General features: G+C 51.8%; 1 protein-coding gene across 5 annotated transcripts in view; it reads left to right on the forward strand.

Annotated features, from left to right (window-relative positions):
• Window positions 1-27,543, forward strand: part of SORCS2 (sortilin related VPS10 domain containing receptor 2) — a 557,572-nt gene that overhangs the window by 480,494 nt on the left and 49,535 nt on the right. For all 5 annotated transcript variants that reach the window (XM_034951974.3, XM_034951976.3, XM_034951975.3 and 2 more), the window contains exons 8-11: window positions 961-1,050; window positions 9,864-10,043; window positions 16,126-16,272; window positions 22,806-22,908. In XM_034951974.3, coding sequence (XP_034807865.2) covers window positions 961-1,050; window positions 9,864-10,043; window positions 16,126-16,272; window positions 22,806-22,908 — 520 coding nt within the window. The remainder of the gene's footprint in view (window positions 1-960; window positions 1,051-9,863; window positions 10,044-16,125; window positions 16,273-22,805; window positions 22,909-27,543) is intronic.

The raw sequence follows: 27,543 nt of genomic DNA on the forward strand, positions 1-27,543 counted from the left end.
AGCAGCAGCCCTTGCTCATCTCAGCCAGGGTGGGTGTCTGGGCATCTTGGGGGTTTGAACGACGTTCACGTCTGGTCTGTGTTCAGACCCGATCGCAGGGTGGTCTCTTTCTGCACAAGGTCACAGACTTAGCTTGTCTGGTGTCGGTGCTCGCGACATTGTTTGTGAGGGGCAGGAGAAGGTGGGGGCCACCGACTCCATCCAGTTTCTATCCTGGTTTCCATCATTCTCAACAACTGCAGAGGAAAGCTCTCCCTACCCCAGCCCAGGCCTCCCCTGCCCTCTCCCTTCCTCCCTCCTCCCACCCTGGTCCTCAGAGGATCTGGGAGCCTGTGCTGGGATGCGAGAAACCTCAGCCCTTCCAGCCCCACCTCACCACCAACAAGGTGGCGGTGCTGGTGGCTCAGGAAGCTGCACCTCCTGTTCTGTGGCAGTAAGGATATGTGGCCTCTGTAATCAGAGACCTGCCACAGTCCTGTCCTGACGGGCCTTTCTGTCTCTGGGAACAGATGCCCATGGCCACAGTTCATGGGGTTGATTGTTATGAGGTCAAATGAGCTGCCCGGGAAAAGCACTCGAGATGGTGCCGGCTTTGTCTGTCATGCCTCGAGGTTCAGTGATCACCTTTGGTAACGAGCGCATCTTTGGCCTGTCTCCTTCTCCATCGGAACTTTCTCCACCTTGTTCCGTAAGTTGGATGCAGAGCAGCAAGGTGCCGAGAGAGCATGGGGAAAGAAGTTAGTTCTGACTGAAGGAAGCAGAAGATGACTTCCCAGAGGAGGGGTGCTAATTTGGGGCTTTGAAGGATGAATAGGAGTCTGTTCATTTCAAGCAGAACAGGTAGAAGCAAAGTAAAAGGGCATTTTCACTTGCTGAATATAACATGTAGTTTTTCATTCATGAGACTGTGGCTGGAGAGGGAATCAAGCCTCTCAAAAATGTGTTTCTTCCCCCGGTTAGGCAACATCAGCAAACCGGACAAAATACTATGTCTCTTATCGTCGAAATGAATTTGTCCTGATGAAGCTGCCGAAGTATGCGTTGCCAAAGGTAAGGTGCTCCCCATTCCGCCTGGCCCTGTGGCCAGACCCTAAGCCTATCCTGACTCATGGGGCAACAGGACTCACACACACGTGCTTGGCGGTCCCAGGTCAGGATGGACAAGAACAGTGTGGCCACGCTTCGTCCAGCTGCTCACCCCTCACACCCTCCATTCCAGCCCACCCAGCCCTTCCAGACTCAGCTGTGCCCAGCTTCATCCTAGGCCTCTGCCAGGCTCTTCCCTCTGCCTGGTTCATCTTTCCCCGGAACTCTTGCACATGTGGTATTTCAGGAGTAATATCACTTGCTAAAGGCCCCCCAGGTGGGCCCAGTCCTCTGTTTTCTGGTCCCATCCCTCTCTTCTCCTTGCTGGTGCCCATGGTGCCAGGGACCCCTCCCTCCACTGTCCATCTCCTGCTCTCCTCTGATATTGCTGGGGTGGGGATGATCTCTGCTGTACTCACCTCTGCATTCCAGCCACCTAGTATGCTGCCTGGCATATAGTAGGTGCTCAGTTATTGCTATTGCCTTTCCCTTGCCTTAGAAGGCAAAGAAGGGGGACCAGGGGAGCTGGGGATTGCCCAACTCTGCCCCTGCCCCTGCCTTGGGGCCTCTCTCCACCCTATTAATATATTATTCCCACCTAACAGAGGAGGTGATGGAAGTTCAGAGAGGCAGTAACCTGTCTGAGATCACACAGCTAGTTAGAAACAAAGGCAGATCTCAAACTGAGGTCCAGGTGAGTCAGCCCAGCTTCATGCTACACCTCCCTCATGAGGACATTGAGATGACACCTTCTGAAGATCTCTGTCCCACATGCATAGTTGAGAAACAGATGAACCTTCCCTTCCTCCACGTTTATTTACTGAGCACCAAATATAAACCAGAATGTGTGCTAGGAGGCCATGCTGTGACTCAGAAGCCCCAGCTTCCTGCTCCTGTGGGCTTTGCAGACGGGGAACAGGCAGGAGATCCAGCAGACAGGCAAATGCATAAAATAATTGCAAGTTGTGGTTTCTGCTAAGAAGGGAACAAGAGGGAGAGACACAGAGTGATGGAGGGCGTGTGTATGAGTGTGTATGTGTGTGTGTGCTCGAGTGCTTGTGTGTGTGCTGATTTAGGCCAGGCAGCTATGGAGGCCCCTCTGGGGCTGGGATGGGGAGGGACTCTTTATCCAAAGCCCCAAGGCAGCTCCAAGAAGAGCAAGGGAGAAAATGGTTCGGGTGGAGGGCAGAGCAGGAGCTAAGACCCTGGGGTAGAGAGTGAGAGTGGAGTGGGAGGGGCCAGCATCTCCGGGCCCTCCAAGCCCAGGCTGTGGCTTGATGTAAAGTGCTTGGACATGGGAGCTTCTGCAGTGGGCACCCTCAGACCTCTCCTGAGCCAGAAATGGGAAAAGTCTAGGAGGCCTTTTAAAACCTTCGCTTTAAAAACAAGAAAAAAATAAAAGGAAAAAAGGAGTGAGCTTAATAGACTGAACTCCAGGCTTGGCTGAGTATGTAAATTAAAAGCTAATGGTTTCATTTCAGGCAAAGGCAGTAGGTGTCTGTCCCTCTGAGGTGAGGGACCTTTTCAGCATCTGGGAAGCCTTCCCTCGACCTTTGGGGGCTACAGCATTAGAAGCTCCTGTGTCCTGGGCTCTTTGTCCTGGTGTAGGGGAGAGGAAAGTGCACAGCCCAGAATTAGGCCCATACAGGGACCCTCTCTGCTCCCCTCTAGCATTGGAGGCTGGGGTAGCTGGGCCAGCAGACAGCCTGCTGCCAAGGGTGCTCTAAGGAGCCTATGGCTATAAGTCATGACCTCTGTGACCTTGAGCGATGGCTCCCTGGGCCTCTGCTCCCTGGACCTGCAGATGCGATGTCAGTGAGATTTGCAGGAAGCACCAGGTCATGTCTCCCACTGTGGACCCTTGACAGTGTGCATTTTACACTGGTTTTCTTCTTCTTGCATTTCCATGGAAATTGGAGGTCATTGAAAAGAATCAAGAGACTCTCACAGCAGTGACAGACACACACCCAGCCTCAGGTCATTCAGTTTCAAGGGCAGACCAGGGAGCCATCCAGGGCAGGTGGCATGTGCTGTGACTACTGATGTCCTCCCTCAGGGGTCCATGCACAGGACCCAGTGACCAGCAGTTGAAGATGATCGTCACTTCCTCATCAAGAAGTGGGCAAGCTGGGCTGCTGTCAGGAGAATGGGGCCCCCAGAGCCCTACGGGGTCTTCAATACCACATCTCATGTTGCTGAGACCTTTGCCCAGCCAGCCAGCTAGCCTGCTTCCTCTCCACCCAGGTCAGGACAGCAGCCTGCCCAGTGTTTCCCACCAACAACTTATAGAAGTGGCTAATTGAATTTCCTCATCAGATGTTGTTGTTTTATGGTGAATTTGTAACTTGCCTGTTTCCTCTTCCCACAGACTCAACTCTCTCTTTTTTTTTCTTTTTATATTTTTAATTGCTTAATTAACATCATGAAAATCATAGACATCGGAGCAGGGGACTCACCCACAAACCTCTCACCTCATCCACCCAATGTCTTCTCCCCCAATTCTTGGTCTCCCGGCATTCCTCAGCCATATGCAAAAGGGCTTTTACGTAGCTGAATTATGAGCAGTCCTGGGTCTCCAGCCTGCTTTCACAGGACACTATAGCATGAGACTGTTTCTTGAATGATGCGTGATATCTACTTTAAATGACTGTGAAGCTTTTTATTGAGGAGAGTGTACCTTGTTGAGCTAAGCCAGACTCTTGTTGCTTGGACATTTGGGTTGTTTCCATTTTTTTATAATTATAAACAGTGCTGCAATGAATCTATGTGTGCCCACAGGTATTTCTTTTTAATTTTCTCATGTTAAAGTCTAAGAAGAACAACTTCAGAACAAAGGATATAAATATTTGTGTAGCTTAGTTGCTTGGGCAAGCTGGGCTGCTGTCACAAACAAAGTTGGAATAGATCAGCTTCAACATAGCTTTGCCATGTTTTTCTATTTTCCTTCTGTGTTAAAAGGTATAAATGATGCCGTCATGCTGTTTTAATTTACCTGTCTGTGAAAACTATAAAGGGTGGGCCGTTTTTATATTTGTCAATATCCTTTGCTTATTTACTTGTCATCATTTTTTTTAAATATTCAGTTTCCCTAACAGAGGTAAACAATAGGCCAAAGCTATAAATAGACAAAAGAGAAGAAAAATCCAAATAACTATCAATTATATAAAAGCATTCACAAGAATGGGTAAATGCAAATTTAAAGTGAAATATTCCTGTATTTGCCATAAATGTATTTAAAGCAAAATAAAATTTCTAAGCCGTATGAATAAAGAAAGAAGTGACATCAGGATCAGGTAAGATGGCAGAGCAGGATGCCCCAGAATCCATCTTCCCACCTAGAAGGCAACGACACTGGCAGAACCCATCCAGTGTAACTGCTTTGGAATTCTCAAGTCTATTTGAGAGCTTGCAGTTTCCAGGGCAAGGCATGGATGGCATATCAAAGTCAATTTGGATAATGTCAGCTCTTAGCCTGGTAGAGGCTTCCCATCCCCCACCCCGGCCCCATGGCAGGCAAATGTGCGTGTGTCCGTAGAGCAGCATGCACAGAGCTTGAAGGAGCTGGAGGGTGCAGGGGTACCATAAGGACCTTGTCTTCCAAATACTGAGGATCTGTGCTCTGATTACTGACTGCTTCTAATGACAGACATGCAGATACCCAGACAGGCTGCCATTATTGCAACCACCATGAGTTGAAACAGCTTCCAGGAGATTTAAAGGATTACAGCCTATTTTCCTCTCTTTTATTTTTCCCCCTTTTCCCTTTTGGGAGCCAGACGTTCAAAAGAAACTGTATATATGGGACAATTTAGAAAATCACCAGGCATGCCCAGGGAAAAGCAGAGGCTCAGAAAAGGCCTAGGAAGATGTTAAGCTTACATGTAAGGCTGATTCTTGGTAAAGAGATAGCCAACAACCATCAAAACTAAGAACAAAACATGGCAAGCTCTATGGAAAGGGGACAAGCTAATTTCCAGAGTTACCATATTATTAATGTCCAATCTAACTGGACATTAGACTCAACTGTCCAGCTTTCAACATAAAAAAGTTACGAGGCATACAAAGAAACAGGAAAGTATGAGCATTCAAAAGAAAAAAAAATAAATTAACATAAACCTTCCCTGAGAAAGACCAGATGGCAGATCTACTAGACAAAGACTTTAATATGAGTGTCTTACAGAGGCTCAAAGAACTGAAAGGAAAAATAGAGAAAAACAAGAAAATGATGTATGGACAAAATGGAAATAGCAATAAAGAGATAGAAAAAATAAAAAGGAACCAAAAGAAATTCTGGAGCTAAAAAGAATAATTGAAAAGAAAAATTTACTAGAGGGATTCGAAAGCAGAATTGAAAGGCAGAAGAAGGAATCTGAGAACTTAAAGATAAGACAATTAAAATTATCAAGCTGAGGAGCAGAAAGAATAAGGATTGAAAGTGAACGCAGTCTATGGGAGCTTTTGGACATCATCAAGCAGACCAACATATGATTGTGGGAGTCCCAGAAGGAACAGAAGAGAGATAAAGGCAGAGAGACTATTTGAAGAAATAATGGCCCAAAACTCCCCCATCAATTTATATTGATGAAAGACATGAATATAAGTATCTAAAATTTCAACAAACTCTAAGAAGGATAAACACAAAGAGATCCACACCAAGACACATAACCAAACTGTCAAAAGACAGAAACATTTTTTGAGATAGAATCTCCCTCTGTCACCCAGGCTGGAGTTCAGTGGTACAATGTCAGCTCACTGCAACCTCCACCTCCTGGGTTCAAGCAATTCTCCTGCCTCAGCCTCCTGAGTAGTTGGGATTACAGGTGCCTGCCACCATACCCAGCTAATTTTGTATTTTTAATAGAGACAGAGTTTCACCATGTTGTCTAGGCTGGTCTAGAACTCCTGACCTCAAGTGATCCACCTGCCTCGGCCTCCCAAAGTGCTGGGACTACAGCCGTGATCCACCATGCCTGGCAAAAAGTCAGAAACTCTTAAGAGAGAACCTTGAAAGCAGCAAGAGAGAAATGACTTATTACATACAAGCAGTAATCGATATGATCATCAACAGATGTCTCATCAGGAACCCCGGAGTTCAGAAGGCAGTGAGCTGATACATTCAAAGTGCTGAAAGAATTTGATGAAGGTGTTGGTTCATTAGACTCTTTCATGAATTTTATGTAAACATCTATGGAGAAATTTCCTCTGTCATGTCTATTAAAAATGTTTTTAAACTTTTCCAAAATTACTTATTTAAAATGCATTCACTACAACTAATGGAAGAATACATCTATTTACCTTATAATACAACATAATAAACAATACTATGTATATGTGTAGATACCCTTTCTACCTGCTTGCCTCTCTAGTCCTCCCTTCCCTGACAGTCTCACTTCCTCATTCCTCAAGGAGGTATTGTTGAAAGTCCTGGATACCTCTCATATCCATTCTGCCCCTTCGTCTTAGTTCAACAAACCCCAGACTTTGGCTAGTACATTGCTTCCCAGCTAAGAGACTGCATTGCCCAGCTTCCTTTGCAGCTACATGTGGTCATGCTTCAAAAATCTAGCCAGTGAGATGCTAGTGGAATTGTCCTATGTGGCTTCTTAGAGCTCTCTAATAAAGAGAGCTTTTTCCTGTTTCTGTTACTCACAAGCAAACCTAATTCTACCTAATAACAAATATTGGCAACATTGGTGTTTCCTTCCGCATATTTCTCCAGGTCATACAAATATGTACAATCACATATACTATATGTATATTTGAATGCATCTTACATCCTTCATTTAAAAATATCAAAATGTCTCTGCTTCTTCCTTTTCTCAAAGAAGACAGTAAATGCAACATGAAGCAAAAATTGCCTGTTATTTATAACTCTAATCAGCAAATATTTTTAAAAGACCATTCTCAATATTGGAATACATAAAACGAAATACGCGCCCTCTACTACTGCTGGTGGGGGAGATACTAATGTAAATTTTCAGGACAGCAAATTAACAGCAGATAACAAGAGCTTTCGAAATGTTGCGATGTGGCAATTTCCCTTCTTAGGAGTTTATGTCATGGAAATAACCAGAGAGCCAGAGATCTGTGTCTAGAAATGTTCATGACCATCTCGCAGTTATGTTGAGAACGCTGACGGTTACCCAGTAGGGAAGCAGCTCAGTGGAATATGGCCCGTCCACAAAATGGAATATCATGCAGTCATTAAAAGTGCTGTGTATAGATTACTTTAATGGCAGAGAAAATGCTCTGCCTGTGATGTAAAGGGGCAGACTATAAACTACACATTAAAAAAATATGTGCACCACACTTGAGAGAAAGCCCAAACGTAAACATTTGAAAACACTGGTGCCAGGTCTCTCTAGGGGGTACCAGTCATAACCTCAAGTCACTTTATGCATTTTTCTTTGTTTCCTAGATTGTAGAACACATTTACCCAATGCATTTACCCAGGTTATGTAAACATTTACCCAGAGGCATAGGAAGCACCATGTGACTTGCTGCAATCGCTGTAAATACAGAATCCTGATGACATGGTTGACGCCAAGCCCCCAAGCTCAAAGCACCCATAATCTCAGTCCCCCCACCACCCCTGCAGGAGTCTCACATCCTCCCTGACAATCTGACTGCACGGTCTAATTCCCTGCCACGGCCCAGGCTGGTGGACAAACCTTCCCCTAGTTGGGCAGCAGAATGACCAACGCCCGGATGACAGAGTGCATTTTGGCCCATGGCGCTGAGCAGGGAGGAAGGGGGAGCTGAGGTGAGGAGGGCAGAACAGCCACAAGCCTGCTGCCTCCAGGCACTTCACATGTCTCCGTGGGCTCTGCATCACCCATGGTCCCACTTCACGCATGGGGACGGCCAGGCTCTGGCACCCTGCCCCATCATCCTTCCCTGGTTCTGTGTGTCTCGGTGCCAGTCATTTGTGTGTGTTGAATTTCGGTCCATAGACACAGGACTGCGGCTCCTGCCGCTGTGGTGTCCTCTCTGCCTGTGGGCTGCATGGTAGCTGCAAAATAGCAACACTCGGCCGGGCGCGGTGGCTCACGCCTGTAATCCCAGAACTTTGGGAGGAAGGCAGATCACGAGTTCAGGAGATTGAGACCATCCTGGCTAACATGGTGAAACCCCATCTCTACTAAAAATACAAAAAATTAGCTGGGCATAGTGGCAGGCGCCTGCAATCCCAGCTACTCGGGAGGCTGAGGCAGGAGAATGGTGTGAACCCGGGGGGCAGAGCTTGCAGTGAGCTGAGATTGCGCCATTGCACTCCAGCCTGGGTGACAGAGCGAGACTCTGTCTCAAAAAAAAAAAAAAAAAAAAAAAAAAGCAACCCTCCCCTTTTCTGCACAGCCCTTGGGGCTGCATAGCACAGGGAACAGGCAGGGCAGTGAGGGGAAGGGGCCGGACCTCAGCGTTCAGGAGTCCAGCCCGACCCTGAGCCACCTGCCAGGGCAGCTTCTTCCTCATTCTCCACTGAAAACTGAGCTCCACTGGACAGAATCGGGATTTGATCTGTTATTGTACAGAAAAAAAAAAAAAAAAGTCCTTCCCTAGGCCCTCCCATCAGATGAGAACATGCGAAGGGAGCCATCCCTAAGCGTCCCAGCCACAGCCACACCGTAATTGGGATGGGCGGCTCCGCAGGTGGGGCCAGCCAGGCCCTCCTCTGCCACCTGTCCTCTGCCCCTGGACCTTGGCACTGTGTTCTCAGAGGGTGATGAAGCTCCAGAGTGAGAGAAGGCAAAGGAACAGAGGTGGGAGGGAAGCTGGTTAGGGCTTCAATATGGGCCTGTCCGGACCCTTTTACTCTTGCCTCCCACATAGCGTTTGCTGCTGGCTGGGCAAGAAAAGAAAACAAGAAACTGAGGTATTCCCAGTTTTCCTTTTTATTCTATTGGGTTTTGGCTGCTTCCTGAATTTAAAAACCTGGGACTGAACCCGAAGCCCTGATCCCACTCCAGAGCTGCCCAACACACCTGCTTCTGAATGGAAACCGAGGGTGGGGACTTTGCCCTGGCTGCCCTTTAACCTCTGAGACTAGCTTACAGGGTCCTGGTGGGGCTCCTTCTCTGCCTCCCCCTCCAGACTGTGCCCCCAGGGCTCAGGGCTGGCAGGGACCGGCACAGGGGGACTGGGAAGAAGTCTGGCACATGTACAGGTGGGGATAGTGTCCCCGGACAATGAAGCTTGAGTGGATGAACCCACGGTGCCTCCCTGCAGGTCGCAGAGGACAGGGCCACACCTGGCTCCCCACTTCACTCAGGGCCTTTCTAGGCATCCAGTGGCTGCAAAGTTTCTGGCATGGAGTGGGTACTTCCCAAATGTGTCTTGAATGAAGGAGGGAGCAGAGACTCACCTGGGCTGTGGATAGGAGGAGAGGGAGGGGCTCCAGCCCTCACCCCCTGGAATCAACCATCTGGGGGTGCATAGAGGAAGAACTCCGCCTCCCCACTGTTGGACGGATGGATGGACGGCCTGATGTGGGACCAGGAGGAGGAGGTGTCCCCAGGCCACCCTCCCATAACCCGGTGTAGAGCATCCCAACGCCATCCCCATTTTAGAGATGGGGAAATGGAGGCCCAAGGAGGTGAGGAGACTTGTCCAAGGCCACAGAGCCCAGAGCAGCCGAGCCAGGAGGCAAACCTAGGCCAGGCTGGCTCCAGGAGACCCAGGGGTCTTCTGCACCCTCACGGCCTGTGCAGCCTGCTTCTTCCGCCCTCGTGCAGCCCCCAGCCTGGCTCTGACCCTGTGCTCCCTGCACATCCCCACAGGATCTGCAGATCATCAGCACGGACGAGAGTCAGGTGTTCGTGGCGGTGCAGGAGTGGTACCAGATGGACACCTACAACCTGTACCAGTCGGACCCACGGGGCGTGCGCTACGCGCTGGTGCTGCAGGACGTGCGCAGCTCACGGCAGGCGGAGGAGAGCGTGCTCATCGACATCCTGGAGGTGGGTCCAGGGTGGATGTGGGCCAGGTCTGCCGCCGACCCCCTGCCCTCTGCCCTCTCACCCCACCTCTTCCTTCCCCCTCCCCTCCCGCCTGTCTATAAAGCTGTCTCAAGGGTCTGCACGCATCTTCTGTAAACAGCCAAATATTTTAGGCTTTGCAGGCCAAGAGGCTATTATGTAGGTATTTTTAGAGAAGGAGAATTTCCTTCTTGAGGAAATTCGAAATACAATGATCATCGAGTACAAGTTCTTGTCATGAGAAGAATGGAATTCTTTGAGGGAATAACATTTTACTGACTTGGGTTCAGCCTGAGTGTTCTCTGCCAGCTCCCTCACAAGCCCTTATCAGACGTCCTGGGCTGGGGTCACCCCTGAGGGCAGTGCTTCTCTCTGAGTGCCCCATCTCTCTCCCTCTCTCCCTCTCTCTCTCTACCCCAGCCCCTTCATCTCCTCCTTCCTCTCCCTCTGTGTGTCTGAAGTCTGCCTTTCTCTCTCTCTCCCTCTCCCTCTCTCCACCCCAGCCCCTTCGTCTCCTCCTTCCTCTCCCTCTGTGTGTCTGAAGTCTGCCTTTCTCTCTCTCTCTCTCTCCCTCTCCCCCTCTCCCTCTCTCCACCCCAGCCTTGTCATCTCCTCCTTCCTCTCCCTCTCTTTGTCTGAAGTTGGCCTCTGTCCCTCTCCCTCTCCCTCTCTCCACCCCAGCCCTGTCATCTCCTCCTTCCTCTCCCTCTCTGTGTCTGAAGTTGGCCTCTCTCTCTCTCTGTCTCTCTCTCACACTCGCTTGCTTTCACTTGCTTGCCCTCGCTCTCTCTGTCTCCCTGGAACCCAGCCCTCCACCCTCCCTCCTGCCACTTCTCTCACCACCTACGAAGCTCTGGCCTCCCCTCCTGGGTTGCCGTCTGAGCTCAGATGGGAGCCTTCCTCGCTGCCCTCCTGGGTCCCCCCTCGGCCTCCCGCGTGAGCCTCCACTGACCCCAGAGAACGCCCTGTGCATCACACCAATGTGGCTCCATTTCCGTCTGGATCCCTGCAGCAGCCCCGCCCCGGCCAGGCCACTCACAGGCCTCTCCTTTGTTCCTGAGATGCCATGGCCAGCGAGGGGGGCTACTTGACCCATGTACAGGCCAGAAAACTGAGGCTCAGAGAAGGCAAATGACCTGCCCAGGCAGACCCAGACGTAAGCAGGAAAACCAGGACCGGCCCAGGCCTGTCTGCTTTGAGCCTGGTGCCCTCCTCTTGGGACCCCTCTCAGTTGTTCACCTCCAAGCTCCTTCCTCTTGCCTGTGGGGACACCCCCCAGTGGCCCATTGACGCAGGCTGGGAGAGTGTCCCGTGGGTGGCCAGTAGACCCTGGGCAAGCGGTGGCATTGACAAGCTTGTGAGTGGGAGGCAGCAGGCTCAGCATTCATCCCTCCCTTGACAGCAGCAGCAGAACTGTGGTCCCCAGGAAAGTCACAAATGGAACCATTTGTTTGCAGTAATAACCCATTTGTCAGGGTTCACCTCCCCAGCAGACGATGCAGATGCAGCCTCACTGCCAAAAGCCCCCTGCAGGCGGCCCTCCTCCACCTGCTAGGCAGCGCCCACCCCCACCCCTAGTGTCCCAAAGGCCCTGCCCTCTGCGCCTCTAGGAGGGGACTAGTTCCAGCACAGACCTGCCTCCGGAAGACAGTGGGCGGGTGGTGATGGGGTGGGAAGGGTGCCAAGAACAGGGTGGGGTGGGGCTCCACGGCCAACCTGTCCACAGGCATCTGTGATGCCTGCACCACCGCATGCCATGCTCTGGGCCCTGCCCTCAGGACACAGGCTGGATACGACATGCACCATTCACCTCTCATGAAGCAGGAAGACGGCTCCCAGCTGTGGCTCTGACTGAGAGTGCTGGGGCCTGGAGACACAGCACAGGGGCGGTTGGCCAGCCTGGGGCAGGAGTCAGGGAGTGCTTCCTGGAGGCGGCTGAGCAGGAGTTAGCCAGGTGAGGAAGGAACTCAGAGCCACACACACAGGCATCAAGGCGAGAGGAAGCAAGGAGCCAGAAGAGGTTCGCAGTGGCCCGGTCCAAAGGCGACACCCACCGTCCACCAGCTGGGTGCCCTCCCAAGGGATGGCCCTTCTCTGAAAACCATCTAACATGGGTCACAGCTGGTGGTTACAAGCACAACTCTGGAGCCTGACTGCCCGAGGGTCAGGTCCATGAACTGGTATGTATTTGCTGTGTGGCCGTAGGTAGGTTTCTTAACCTCTCTGGGCTTCCCTATGTGCAACAGGAATGGTAGTGGCACCTTCCTCACAGGGTTGCTGTGAGGTTTAAGGCTGTCATTCCTATTAAACAGGCAGAGCAGCGCCTGTTTCCAAGTGAGCACTCACTTTGTTTTCCCAGCACTTGCCCTTTCTGGGGATCAGGGATAATTCATGGTGGGGCTGGCACCTGAGTCTCACTGCACACGGCCAGTACTGTTGCTGTCGTGGTTGTTGTGCACCCAGCAGCACATCCAGGAAAAAATGTTTGGTACAGACGGCAGAGCCAGGTACTGCCTCGGAAGGCTGCAGGGGTCTCTCCCCCAGCAGGGCACAACCCAGGTTTGAGGCAAGACAGCAAACCTTTCCTAGGCTCCTCTTTTGCTGGAGCTTGGGTTATGAATGGGGACTTAGGGGACATAGCCCTGTCCCCTGCCCCTAAGGAGCCCTGGCCACAGGCATCATAATGGGCTGAATGGTGGCCCCGAAATAGACATCGAAATGGTGGCCAACATGCTAATACCCAGGCCCTGCAATGTGACCTTATTTGAAAAGGGATTTTTGCAGCGTCATGAAGTGAAAGACTCAAGAGATCATCCCAAATTATCCAAGGGGCTCTAAATGCAATCACAAGTGTCCTTATCAGAGACAGGAGAGGAGCCACAGGCACACAGAGAGGCCCCATGGAGACAGAGGCAGAGACCGCGGCCGCACGCCAAGGAGGGCTGGAGGCGTGGAGCTGGAAGGGGCAGGAAGGATGCTTCCCTGGAGTCTGCAGAGGGAGCGCAGCCCTGCCCACGCCTTGAATTTGGACTCTAGCCTCCAAGAGAATGAATTTCTGTTGTCTGAAGCCACACAACTTGTGGGACTTTTTTTTTTTTACAGCAGACGCAGAGAATGAATATAGCTGTGATATGGGCAGTTATGCAGAGACACACTGATATTCTAAGCTGATGCTCAGCCAATCAGACCCACCGGGGGCCTTGGCCTATATCTGGATCCATGTTATTTATTGCTGAGCATTTTCAGGGAGACCCAGCTGGGATATAAAATGGCAATTACCCAATAACACAAACCATCATGGGCAAATCAGCCTTCTACCTGCCCTGAGGACAGCAGAAAGGCATCTGCACCAAGCACTAGACAGGGCAGAAGCCCTCTGGGTGATGTCCCTGGGTCCCCGTCCTGCCTGCCTTGTCAGGGTTCTATGAGCTTGTAAGACACAAAGACTTGCGACACATTCCCCAGGCCTCCCTTCAGCTCCAGACCACACAGCAAAGGATGTGCAGCCATTTGCTGGGTGTGCGGCTGGTCCGAAGTCTAGCACAGAGGGACCTGTCTGCAGCCAATCTACAGGCAACACTCACACTCATACACACACAGACACAGGCTCACACCCATGCACGTGCCCCGCCCTCTCCCAGCCGCCGGCAGCTCATCTCCTGCAGACCAAGCCCAGAGTCTGGAGAGAACTCGAGACCCCTGTGACATGGAGTCCTGGGTTTCTGCAGGGCCTGCTCTTGGTACCATATCTCACAAAGGAGCTGGACTCTGGGCCAGGGGCCCCATCTGTAGTCACTGAGTCGAGTGAGCAGGAGACAGTGATGCCACATGGGCAAGAAGGAGCTGGCTCCTCCCAGCCCCTGGGACTGTCTGCCCAGCAGGACCATTGATGAAGCTTCTTCTGCAGAGAGGAAGGCTACCCTTTAGACCACAGCATCCTATGCAGATAATACAGGCAGCTGAATGCTCTGTGCATGGATTTGCCACATGTGTGGCGTTCCCTAGAAACTGTGGGAGGCTGCTCGCAGTGTGATCCCCTTGGCTCCTGACTCTGTCTGCCCGTGTTGATAAGACCTGGTGGGTCCCAAGGAAAAGAGCCTGCCCTGCCCCCCAACTCCCACATCCAATGAAGGCAGCCCTGAGTCCCTGAGAGCCAACTCCGAGGGTAACCTAAACAAGCCACAGCCATCAATGGGAGGCAAAAGATCTGTACCACCATGTGCCTGTCCCAACCTTGCACTTTGAAACAGATAATTTGTTTGCTAGTTTCCCAGCTCCACAGATGGATTTTACCCAGAGCTCACCCACATCTGGTTTAGATGACTCAGGTGATAAGGTTTGGAACTTTTGATCTGGTGATATTTAGATGAGACTTTTGACTTTGAATGAATGGTGTAATGAGATGAGAACTTTGGAAACCTTGATGGGGTGAATGTATTTTATCTGAAGACTGATGCGTGTCCTTGGGGGTCAGGGGAGGGACTGCACTGGAGAGAATAGTGACCCCCTCAAAGATGGCCACATGCCGAGCCCCAGAACCTGAATGTATGTTACCTTATGCGGCAGAGGAGGAGTGAGGTTGTAGAAGGAATTAAGGCTGCTCGTCAGCAGACAGGAAGATGACCTGGGTTATCTGGAGGGGCCTAGTGTCAGCACATGGATCCTTAACATTGGAAGAAGTAGGCAGGAGAGAGAGTCAGAGAAGATGTGATGGTGGAAACACGGTCAGAGAGATGCAGCGTTGCTAGCTTTGAAGATGAAGGAAGGGGCCATGAGCCAAGGAATGCCGGTGCCTCTAGAAGCTGGAAAAGGCAAGGAAAGGGAAGCTCCTCTGGAGCCTCCAGAAAGGAATGCGATTCCACTGACACTTAACTGTAGCCGCATGCCAGGCTTCTGCCCTCCAGAGCTGTGGGAGAATACGTGTGTGTTGTCTGAAGCCACTGGGTTTATGACCATCTTTTATAGCAGCTGCTGGAAGCTCAGACCCCAGTCTGCTGGTTTCATCATCATGGCTGCTGTTGTTCTCCCCATGAGGACCTGTTGGAGTTGTGAGAATTCAGTGAGAGGACACATATTAAGCTCAGTGCCTGTAACATAGAAGCACTTAATAACTGTATGCCGTTACTATCCTAGCTGGAATCTTTGGTTATGGGCCTTTGGGCAGGTTGCACCCCCTCTGAGCCTCAGTTTCCCATGGTGCATGCTGCATATACAGGTGCAGAAACAGCTTCTGGCCTGGCACACAGGAGGCCTTGAGAAGTGGTGGGCATTCCCGTGCCTCTTCACACCACACTAGTGGGTCTTGATAAATACGGGTCAAAACCCTCCATGAAATAAGGAACTTGCAGGAAAAGACCCTCTCTGGGAGCAAACCACTCGGTTGAACTATGTGAAGTTGCTGATAGTTGCACGTTTCTTATAGGTCAACTTAGTAACCACTCTTGGATATGTTTGGGTCACTGCCATGGGCCTCTTAGGAAACCTTGAGAAAGGGACCAGGTTAGCCCTGAGCAATGAAGGCAAGTGGAGCCCTGTCCCGGGTGTTCTAGGGTAAGCATGGACCCTCCTGTCTTCATTCCTTGGCATGTTTGTATGGGGATTGAGCTGGGGGTCCGCAGAGGCAAGCCCAGAGGCAATTCTATTGGTCCAGGATGTGTGGTCCAATAGAAACAAGAGGCACTCGGAGGATCTGAGCTCTGAATCAGGACCTCTGAGGCAAGGATGGGGTGACTCTGAGGGACAGGCAGGTCAGGGCTCCAGAACCCCACTTGCCATCTGATGGTTGGTGTCTGGACCTGGGAGAACAGCTCAGCACCATGAAAATCATTCAGGCTTCAGAGCTAGACAGAACTAGCTTCCCATTAAAACTGGGGCCAGAGTCTTGAATCCCTGGCCCCTCTAAACCTCACTCACCTCTAGAATGTGTCTCAGCTGCTGGACATTGTCACTGTGAAATGAGGCTACATGTGCAGAGCACTTTAGCAAGGGGCTGGAGCATGGTGGATACTTGGTCATCAGAGTGCTCCAGTGTAAGTTTACAGTCCTTCTTTTATTTTTGTCCCAGGTCAGAGGGGTGAAAGGAGTCTTCCTGGCAAACCAAAAAATTGATGGGAAAGTGATGACGCTTATAACCTACAACAAGGGCCGCGACTGGGATTACCTGAGGCCACCCAGCATGGACATGAATGGAAAACCAACCAACTGCAAGCCTGTAAGTACCTCTGCTCACATCACACACCATCCTTGGCGTGGATGCTAGATATAACTTCAGTAATCAAGAAGGTCAGAGGTGGTGATGTCTGAGAAGGACCATCTGAGACACATGAACCACCTATTTCTGCTGGGTGTGGTAGAGAGGGTCAAATGAAACTCCTTGTTTTACAGAAAAGTTAATTGGAGGTCAGAGAGGGAAGTATATCAGTTTTTGACACAGAATTGCTGTGCAATAAACCACCCAAAACAACAACATTTACTCCCCAGATCTACAGGTGGGCTCAGCTGGGTGGCTCTGCTGATCTTGTCTGGGCTGAGCTGGGCAGCTCTGCTGACCTTGGCTGGGATCAGCTGAGCGGCTCTGCTGACCTTGGCTGGGCTCAGCTGAGCGGCTCTGCTGATCTTGTCTGGGCTCAGCTGGGTGGCTCTGCTGAACTTGTCTGGGCTTGCTCACATGTCAGGGAATGGACTGATTTAGGCTGGTCTCTGCTCTGCACATCTTGCATCCTTCTCCTGGAACCAGCTTAATTTTCATGGTGATACCAGAAGTACAAGAGGATAAACAGAAACAGGCAAGTACAATTCAAGCCTGCTGGTACATCTGCTAAATCTTACTGGTCAACATGAAGGACCTGGGAATTGTACTCTGCCCATGGGAGTGAGGGCTGAGGAGCAGACACTTGCTTCTAATCTGCCATGGAGGGCAGTGTACCATCACACTGCCAGTAAGTGATAGAGCTGGGCCAGAGTTCAGACATCCTGAGCCCCAAAGCTGGTCCACTATCCCAGGGGCACCTTTCTACATGAATAGAAGTATCGACTGCCTGAGTCCTTGGTTGCCTAGAGTGGAGAATCTCTCAAAGTAGCTGGGACTCTTGCCCGCTCTCATGTGGCTACCAGGGATCCAGGTGGTGCACAGGCCCATGCTGGTGAGGAAGGAGAGACAGAGCTGTAAGGAGCCCTGGTCCTAGCTAAGGTGAGCACTCAGCTGCCAGGGACCAGTGGATGCAAGGGAGGAAGAGGCTAAATGGGCCAAGAGAATCTGACCTGGCTTCTCACTCCCTTTCCAACACCCCTGTGAGACATGGCCTCTCCCGGGGCTTCTCTCCTTGCATACCGCAGGGAGCTCACCACCACCAGCATCCCTGCCCCTTCCTAGGTGCTGGGCAACTCAGGGTGGGAGAAGCGTCTAGTGTTAGAGCCGCACAGAGCTGCAGTCTTAGCCCCCTGACTATGTGATCTTGGCTACATCAACCAGTGCCTCTGAGCCTCTGTTGAAAACGGAGGAAGATGATAAACATCCCTTTGGCATTGGAGTGAGGATGAGATGAAAGAATGCAGAGACCGGCCTATGCCTGACATGGAGCAATCTGCAAGGAAGAGCCAATCCCTTCCCTTTCAAGCTCTCCCTCTTTCTACGCTGTCCCCAAGGCCTAGAATGCCCTTTCCCTTTTCCTCATCCAGCAAGCTCCTACTAACACCTGAAAACCCTACCCACATGTTCCCTCCACTGAGGAGCCCTTCACTGGGCATACTGCTTCTCTGTCTGTTTCCCACTGTCACCCATAAGCCCTTCTTAGAGACTGCACCCTGGGGACACCTGAAACCACCCATCACTCTTCCTCAGCTTCCTCATGTGTAAAATAGAAAGAACAAAAGTACCCGTTTGACAGGTTTATATTCAGCAAATCTGCGTGAGCACTTGCAATGTGCCAGGCACTGTTCTGCAGGCTCAGAACACACCAACCAGCAAAACAGAAGACATTCCCTGTCTTCCTGGGATTCCACCTGGCACACAGCAGGGCTCAGAAAATGGTGAGCCCCCTCCCCACCACCACCACCAGCCCCAGTGGTGGCCCATGGAGGCCGTGGTACTAAGAGGGGAGCAATTCCTCCTCCCAGAGAGCCCTGACCCTGGAGCCAGGGTGGGACTCTGTGGCCCCCAGGGCAACCCCTTGCTCTAAGCTGAGGCTTGAGCTCTGACTCGTGAACACTCACCTCTCAGGGGCCTGCTGCCCGCCTCTGCTCAAGCCCCGCTCCTACTGATAACACCTGTCGACCTGCGTGGAGAATTAATTACCAGCCCTTTGTAAAAACGCTTCCCAGAACAGAATTGCTATGGAAGGGCTAATTTTTGTATCATCATTGGCAAAGTTAAGCCATATTAATCTGTCAAAGCAAGTTTTTGCTAAGAACAGACTCTTGTCTGCGATTATGCAGCTCAGTGAGGAGATAACCTCGGTGAGATTTATGTCCTGGCCTTGAAATAATGAAATAGGAGCAAACTGGTGAGCGTGCGGCCTCAGGCAGGCATGTGGGAACCCGACTGGGCACGGGGGAATGCAGAGCCAAGTGCATGGAGCCCACGTGGGTACAACAGACATCAAATTACAGCCTCACGGGCTGGGCACGGTGGCTCACACCTGGAATCCCAGCACTTTGGGAGGCCGAGGCAGGCAGATCACCTGAGGTCGGGTTTGAGACCAGCCTGGCCAACATGGTGAAACCCCGTCTCTACTAAAAATACAAAAATTAGCCAGGCGTGGTGGCACATGCCTGTAATCCCAGCTACTTGGGAGGCTGAGGCAGGAGAATCGCTTGAACCTGGGAGGTGGAGGTTGCAGTGAGCCTAGGATCGTGGCACTGCACTCCAGCCTGGGTGACAGAGCGAGATACCATCTCAAAAATTAAAATAAATATATATATATGTGTGTGTGTGTGTGTGTGTGTGTGTGTGTGACATCCGTATGGCTGAGAAGGCCTGGGCTATCCTGTGTGTGTGGCCATGGCATCTCCAAGGGTGAAAGTGCAGGGGCAGGACAAGTTGGGCCACTCACAGGACCTCCTGACTGTGTCCCTCCTGCAGCCACACAGCCTCTCAATGAATGGGCAAACTGTACCTGAGGACTTAGCGCTCATAAAAGTGATGCCTGATTATTGCAGAATGCTTGGAAGATACAGAAAGGTATAAAAAGGGAAATAAGGTATCACCAGAATCACACCATCCAGAAAAACAATAACTGGGTATTTTTGTTCTTTACAGTCTTTTCGCTCACACACACGTTATGAAGTTGTCATTGGGATCCCACACGTGCGTGATTTTTCAGCCCTCTGTTTTTCTCTGAACTCTGGGTCACAAATCTTTGCTCAGGCCACTTGACCAGCTTCCCGTCTGGGGATACCTCCTTCCCTCAATGGGGAAATGCAGGGATGGCTTTAACAGGAGTGGTGTGATCAGATCTGTTTTAGGATGATTCAGCTTCATTGGAAAGTGGTTTGAATCTGTTTGCATCTTGAATTCAGCATAAAACTTCATTCACCATGTAGTCCATGGTCACTCTTCTAAGGCGTGAGGCTGCAGTGAGTGCCAGGCGTCCAGGTGGCTGGTGCTGCCTCTCCCAGCCCTGGTCCATCTGGTAGGCTTTGTTGATTTGCTAGACACTTCTTTAGGGCACCCTCTGGCCCCTATGTGCCAAACGGACAGAGAAGGGAGAGTCCTGGAACAGTGTGAGCCCCCAGCTTGGCCTGCCTCCAGCCCTGCAGGAACCCGGGCCCACCTCGGTCAACACTGGAGCATTCTGCATGGACTCCCAGGGCCACAGCCTGCCCCGGGGTTCTCCTGTCCTCGTCCTGGGTGGCCTCAGAGGAAGCCCTGTCTCTGACCACATGCATCCAAGGTGGGTTCTGGGGCTCCTGATGCACACTGCCCTGCCACCTGTACAGGGCATCCTGGTGCCCCATGGGCGGGCACCTCCAAGCCTGCCGGCATTGCCCTTCTTTTCACCTGGTGGCCCAGGCTTACGTGGGAGTGCGTGTGTCAGACACCAGCATGGCACCTGCAGCTGCCCCAGGAGAAGGGGGAGCCGTCTGTTTGGCCATCAGCAGGCCGCAAGGCGAATGCGAAATGGTTCATAGAGCCGCCTGTGTTCACCAGTGGCCTGCAGGCCGTAACTGGCCACCCCACAGGGAATCCTGAGGAGGGTTCCACTTCTCTGGCCTGAGTGCCAGGCAACCAGAATAAGCCACTAGTGGAGCGGGGTGGGGAGAGGTAGCTAGGGTTTGTGAAGCAGCACCCTCTAATTCAACTCTAACCACTGTGCATGCAGCAAGTGACCAGATGTGCACAGCTCATCGGAGGAATGGGAGAGGTTGACGGAGACCAACCCATGAGCTCTGGCCTTCTAGGAAACCTAGAACAGCAAAGCATGGCAGAGCCAGGGCGTCCTCTGCCGGGCACACTGCTGCTGGGGACTCCTGCACCACACCCCTGCTGAGCTCCTTCTCCTGATTAGAGCTGCCTTCTGCAGCGCGGAAGCCCAACCCTGCCTACCAAGATCACAGCAGCTTCCCTCCTCAGCAAGTCGCCTCTGTCTTTCTGCCTGAGCTATCTGGGGTGGGGCAGGAGGGTAGGACTGAAAGGTGCCAGCAAGTCTATTCACTCGTAGGCCTGCTTTTCCACTGTAAGAAATCAGAAAAATCTATCGCAGCGGGCAACGTCTTAACACCTCACAGGTTTTCAGTGGGGCCCATTTGTCACCATTCGATCCAGGTGTTTCCGGAACCCTCAGATGGCTCTCCAGGGGTGACACAGTGCCCAGGCTCCTGCCACCCGAGGCCCTGTGGTATTCAGCTCCGGGCTCCCCAGGTTCCGCTGGGGATGGTCTCAGTCCCTCAGTCATCTTCAGGATGTGCCTCTGCAATGGACACAGGGCCACCTTTCAGCTGAATTTTCAACCTTTCTTTTTTTGGTTTTTAACAGCTTTATTGAGATGTCACATCCTGCACAGTTCACCTTTCAAATGCATAGCTCAGTGGCTTTTAGTCTATTCACAGAGTTGTGCCACCATCACCACTGTCCCTTTTAGGACATTTTCACCACCCAAAAAAGGAAGGCCCCAATCCTTAGCTGTCACCTCCCTATCCCCCATCAGCCTCCAGCCCCTAGCAACCAACTGTCCATTCCTGGCTCTGTAGATTCCCTGCTCCGGGCATCGCTCATGGGTGAATCGTACAACATGTAGTACAACCAGTACATCTGTTAAACCCTTGAGCAGACAAATAAAGCCTGTCTGCCAACTGCGCCCACCCCCTGGTCGCATCTTATCCAAGTCAATATCCAATTTCCTGAATGGTTTAACTTTTAAGTTAGAGTCACCTGTGTAAAACGTAAGCAATTCATGGGCCAGAAGAAAGTGTTATAAAGACATGAAATGAAGAGAGAGGATACCTCTGACGTGATGTTAGTAAATGATATGATACCGCAATGACGAGGGGATTCTGGAATGACCCCTGCAGAGCGGGTCAGCAGGCCTCACCGTCACTGTCTTCATTTTGCAGATGAGGAAACTGAGTCCCAAGGCTGCCCAGAAAATTAGTGGTATCTCCTAAGTTACAATTTGGATCTCTGAGTACCCAGTTCTAGCGTACTTCTAAGCTGGAGATTTTTAACAGAAAAAAATAATTTTAAGGTGGCAAATACAATGTTTACCATTCTTATAAGTAAACAGTTAGGCAGTACCTTGCCCAGGGGAAGGGCTGGACCCCAGAGCTGTGCCATAGTAATCCAATATCCTGTGAAGCAGAGGTTATTGCCCCATCTCACAGAGAAGAAAGGCACAGAGAGGCTGAGCATTTTTCATAAGGCCACACTGCCATTTAGAAGAGGTACGAGGAGTCCAAGCCCTGCCCTTTCTGTGACCAGCCTGAGGTTTGCACTGCCTCACTTCACCCTATGGAGTTCCCCGACTTGGGGAAATTAGGAAGGCTGAGCCCAGAGTCATTACCCCACAAAGCCTTTTGGCATCTGTTGGTTCAGTGGGGTCTCTCATGGTGCACCTATGTCACCAAGGAGGGCTCGGCCAGCCAGACCTCTGGGACCCAGTATCTCAGGCTGCCAGAGAGAGATCAAGAGGAATGGGGTCTCCAGAGACAACCCCCTGGAGCTCTTGCACACTTAACCCACCCCTCTGTATCTCAAAGTGAGAAGGTCTTACGGGGTGACCCCAGCTGTCCTCTGATGCCAGGGATACTGTGGTCACATAAGAGGCTCCCAATAAAGGTTCTGGGTAGGTGAATGAATAAGTATGAGCTTGGGCTGTGCAGGCTCCAGGAATCACATCCCACGGCCCGGCACTTGACCCGGCACTTGGGCTCTTGACCGATGCCCAAGAGCCCTCAGTGGGAGAAGCCCCAGCAGCTGCATCCGTGAGCAGAGGCACCACACCCAGGGGCTGTAGGAGTCCCTAATCTAGACTAGGGAACCAACAGATCCTCCCGGGTGCCTCACTTGTGCCCACTTCCCCCTCCCAGGCTGTCAGCACAGCACCTGCTGAAGCTTCCCTTGTGCTTCCCACCCTTTCCCTAAAGGTCAGCCTCACACCTGCTTCCCATCCTCCATCCATTCCTCCAAGGCACTCCTGGCCCAGCCTTCTCTCCCAAAAAGCCACAGGGGCAGATTTGTCATCAGGCTTAGTTTTCCTAAGGATGCTCCTACTCTTGTGTTGACAGTTGCCTCCTTTCTCTTCCTTGCAGCCAGACTGCCACCTGCACCTGCACTTGCGCTGGGCAGACAACCCCTACGTATCAGGCACCGTGCACACCAAGGACACCGCCCCAGGCCTCATCATGGGTGCAGGTAGGTGGCTTCCCTCACAGGTGGCTGGCAGGTGCCATTACAGCCCAAGAGTACCTCCAATCTCAAGGGTAAAAATGGATGGCCATGGGCCTGAGGCCATAGTATGTCCTTTAGGAGGCAGTACCACTGCATCTCCAGGAAGCTCAGCTCTCATGGCAAATTCCGAGAAATGAATGCATGGCCCAGGGTGGGCATATGGTATGTGTTGGCAGAATGGAAAGATGGACAGATGGAAGAGTGGATGAATGGATGGATGGATAGATAAATTGATAGATGATGAATGATGGATAGGTGGATGGTGGATGAATGATGGCTGGCTGGATGATGGACAGTTGGTGAATGGATGGATGGAGGATGGACAGATCAATGGATGGATGATGGATGGATGATGGTGGATGGGTGGTAGATGGATGGATGAGTGGATGGATGAGTGGGTACATGGATGATGTATGATGGATAGATTCTGAATTGATGGATGGTTAGATGAATGGATAGATAGATGAATGGATGGATGATACATGATGGATGGATGATGGTGGATGGGTGGTGGATACGTGGATGGGTGGGTGGGTGGATGGATGAGTGGATAGACGAGTAGATGGATGGATGAGTGGATGAATGGATGAGTGGGTGGTTGGATGATGGATGATGGATAGATGCTGAATTGATAGATGGATAGATGAATGTATGAATGATGCATGATGGATGGATGATGGTGAATGGGTGGTGGATAGGTGGACGGGTGGGTGGGTGGGTGTGTGGATGGATGGATGAGTGGGTGGATGGATGATGAATGATGGATAGATGCTGAATTGATGGATGGATGATGCATGATGGATGGATGATGGTGGGTGTGTGGGTGGGTGGATGGATGGATGGATGAGTGGATGAATGGATGAGTGGGTGGATGGATGATGGATGATGGATAGATGCTGAATGGATGGATGGATAGATGAATGGATGGATGATGCATGATGGATGGATGGCAGTGGATGGGTGGTGGATAGGTGGATGGATAGGTGGATGGGTGAGTGGATGGATGGATGAGTGGATGGGTGGATGATAGACGGATGATGGGTGATGGATAGATGATGAATGGATGGATGGATGATGAATGAATGATGAATGGATAGAAAAACTGATAGATGGGTAGGTGGATCAATGGATGGATGATTTATATCATGGTTGATATTTATTGGCCCCTGAAGAAAGTTCTAGTTTAGTGGGGGGAGAAAAACAAGTATACAACTAGCACTTTTTAAAAAACCCAAAATTATAATTTTTGTGTTTGTCTCTTCCACTAAACTAGAACATCCAAGAATCCTGGTGTACTGATTAAATAATACCATAAAATGAGGTTGATTTGCTTTAGAAGAACCATTCAAAATACAAAGTAGAGCCACCTGTCTGAGGTCGCTTGGCTGGTGTGTGGGAGAATCGGGGAATACTTTGCACATGGGGTCTGTGACAGTCAGACAGGCAGCATCTCCTGCAGACACTGAACAGCAGAGGCACAGGCCCAGAGTTCACACTTCCTGAACCCAGGACCCCTTCCCTCCATTTCCCCCAGCACCATCTGCCACACAGAGGGGGTGGCTGTGTGGCCAGTGGCCAAGGACCATATGGATGTGGACCCCAGACTCTGAGCTGGACACCACATCTTACCCTTCACTATATCGCAGCACCGAGCTGGGGCCTGGCCCAGGGTGGGCCCTCCAAGGCTGTTTGTGAATGAGTGAGTGAAGGGACAAGTGAAAGAGTGGCCATGTTGTGATGGCAGGAATGGCCTTCTGGGTGGAAGGGGGAACGTGGGGACCCTAAAGGACCAGACCAGAGTGCAGGGAGTGGCTGGAGGTGAAGCCTACGTGCAGGGCTGGGTCTGACGGCAGAGACCTGGCCTGTCTGGGGAGGCTGGAGCTTTGCACCTGGGAAGGGAGGGGATTGTGAACAAAGCCCTTCAGCTTCCGGAGTTCCTCTGCATGCTCTATATGCCCGGGGTCCTAGGCAGTGACAGCCCATCTGGACAGCCTCTGTCTGCCCCCACAATTATCAACGAAAATGTGACCCATCAGCATCAATGTGAAGCCGCTGACTGCCTATCAGCTTCCACGCACAGACAGGCTCACCACCCACGTTAGACACCCCCAATCCTGTACACTTGGTTTCCTGGGCTCCTCAATGACAGGGTATTTAAAATGCACTGTCTTGATTTGCTGAAACCCCAAATTCTTTACCAAAGTGCAAAAAGGCATGATTTCCAATGTTTCCACTGCTCAAAGGCCCTGAGAGCCCAGAATGAGGGTCTCGGTCTCCCAACATCTCTCAGTGCACCCCTGAATTGTGCAGGAGTCATGCAGAGCACCAAGAGCAGCCCCCCTCACTCTGTGGGGGTGTCAGTCACAGCCTTCCTCCCTCCCTGCTTGCCCCCTACTGTCCCTACAAGGGCAGGAGACTACACTTCTATTTTATCCACTTCTGTTCAGTCTTGGCCAGGGCTTTCCTGGAAGGTGGAGCCAGGCATGCAAGGTGGGCCAATTGATGTGTCCATTGTTTCCAGCCTCCTCTCCAGCCCTGAGCATCTGCTGGAAGCAGGAGGAAAAGGCGCGTGGGCTGGCTTCACATCTGCTGGCCCGACATGGCTGCCTGCCCTGGCACAGGTCCCAGTGCCATGTGACCGCACTGCTGGAGGTGGCTGGGGATGATGGCTACCTGTTTCCACAGGGTCGCTCCCCTGCCCACCCCGCCGTTCATTCCTGAATTCCATCCCAGAGGCAGGCAGACAAGAGGGAAAATCCCCAGGCTCTATGCCTCCTAGCTGTAGGACTCTGAGATTTCACTGCACTTCTCTGAGCCTCAGTTTCATCTGCAAAATGAGAGGACAAAACCTCCACTGTAAGGATGAGACAGGGTACGGCAGGAAACCTTCAAGGCAGGTGTGGTCTGCCAGGCTGTCCTCTCATCCAAGGGGACACTGGGCACTCCTGCCCCCATGCCAGGCACTGCACTGGGTGCTGGAAATGAGGGAGCTAAGACTCAGCTGCTCAGGGTTGAACAGAGGAGCAAAGGGATGATGACCGCAGGGCCAGAAGCATCCTGATGCCGAGTGCCCCTACAAGATGGTCCAGAGGGACATAGGGTATGGGCACTCGATTCTTCCCTGGGGTTTGGATTGAGCCTGCTGGGCAAATGGGCATCTGCCAAGCCGACACATAGGGAGGACACTCTAGGCAGAGGGCACCGCGTGTGCAGGGTGGAGGTGGGGGAGTGCCACGCCGGGGTCTCGAGCTCGAGGAGATGCATTCCAGTCTCTGGGGCCCATCCTCAGGTCCAGCCTGCAGAGGTCAGACTGCAGAGGGACCCAGAAAGTGGAGCCATGTCTCCAGCTACTAATAGAAGGGGATGGATTTGAGAAGCAAAGACAAAAACTTGACTTTTAACCCCCCCGGTGGAGAATCAGCCATGTTGAGCCCAGAAATCAACCCAGCCCTGGCCGAGGGTGCCGGTGGCGGGTTCTTCCCGACTGGGCGTGTTGCAGGACTGAACGGCTGGCTCCCTTCTGAGTGCTCCTGTGTTGGAGTGAGTGGCATCTGAAGGATACCTCATCTTCACCCTTTCTTCCTCATCTTCACCCTTTCTTCCTCATCTTCATCCTTTCTTCCTTTCAATAGACTAGGATAGGAATCCTCACACTGAGTTATACCCTGTGAGATCAGTGTTTCCTGCTCCACACCTTCGGGGATCCCAGCGAGCCAATGTTCCTGGACCCTGCACGGCCTGTGGCCAGCTGCCTCCCACCACCCCCTTGCCGAGGCTGCTCTCCATGCCCAGGGCAGGTCCTCGGGTTCCTGCTCCAGCTCTTGTGCCTCCCCTAGAAAGCCAAAGAGTGCAGAGTGGGTGCCAACCCCCACCTGCTCCTCAGATGCTGTGGGTGCCCCAGGTGATTATGGAGCCTGCTCCCTGCACTGTCCTTTGCCCCATCCTGGTCACTGGTCTGTGTCTCAGCTGATCATCCAGACGTCCTCAGGATCCAACACAGAGCAGAGGCCAGTGAACACTTCTCCATCCCTAGCCCTGGCAGAGGTGATGGTAGCATTTAGCCAAGAAAACCTTGAGGGGGCCGTTTGGGAGCTGGGAGCACCACAGCCTGCTCTGTGCTGCTGGCTTGGCTCAGGGAACTGAGTCTCAGAGCCATTTGCAGGCCCAGCCCTCCCTAGCGCAGTCCCGTTTTTGGCGACTCGGCCAGTCAAGGGCCCATCAATGTCAGGACATATCTAGATGTGAGGGCGAGAAGCCCTTGGGCCTGGCTGAGGGGCCTGGGTGGGGTTGGGAGCTGAACTGAGCCCCACCAGTTCTGTGGACACTCACTGGGCCCTTCTAGAGATGGGAGCACCGGCGGAACCTGGAAGACTATGGGGCAGCCCACTCACCTGGGCCCCGGCTGTGTCTGGGTGATCGCCGGTGCTCCCTGTCTCGGGAGCCATTGGCGTCTGCCCCGCAGTCCTCCTTGGTGAAGTGTGGGTGGGTTAGATTTTGGTGTGTGGCTTTGCTCTGTTTTCTGGCTGCAGGGGCAGAGGAAGGATGGAGAGGAAGCATGTCTTCATTCAGTGAGCACTGACTCCTACCACTCTGCTGGCA

Source organism: Pan paniscus, chromosome 3 (assembly GCF_029289425.2).
Source record: "Pan paniscus chromosome 3, NHGRI_mPanPan1-v2.0_pri, whole genome shotgun sequence".
In the NCBI taxonomy this organism is placed as follows: domain Eukaryota; kingdom Metazoa; phylum Chordata; class Mammalia; order Primates; family Hominidae; genus Pan; species Pan paniscus.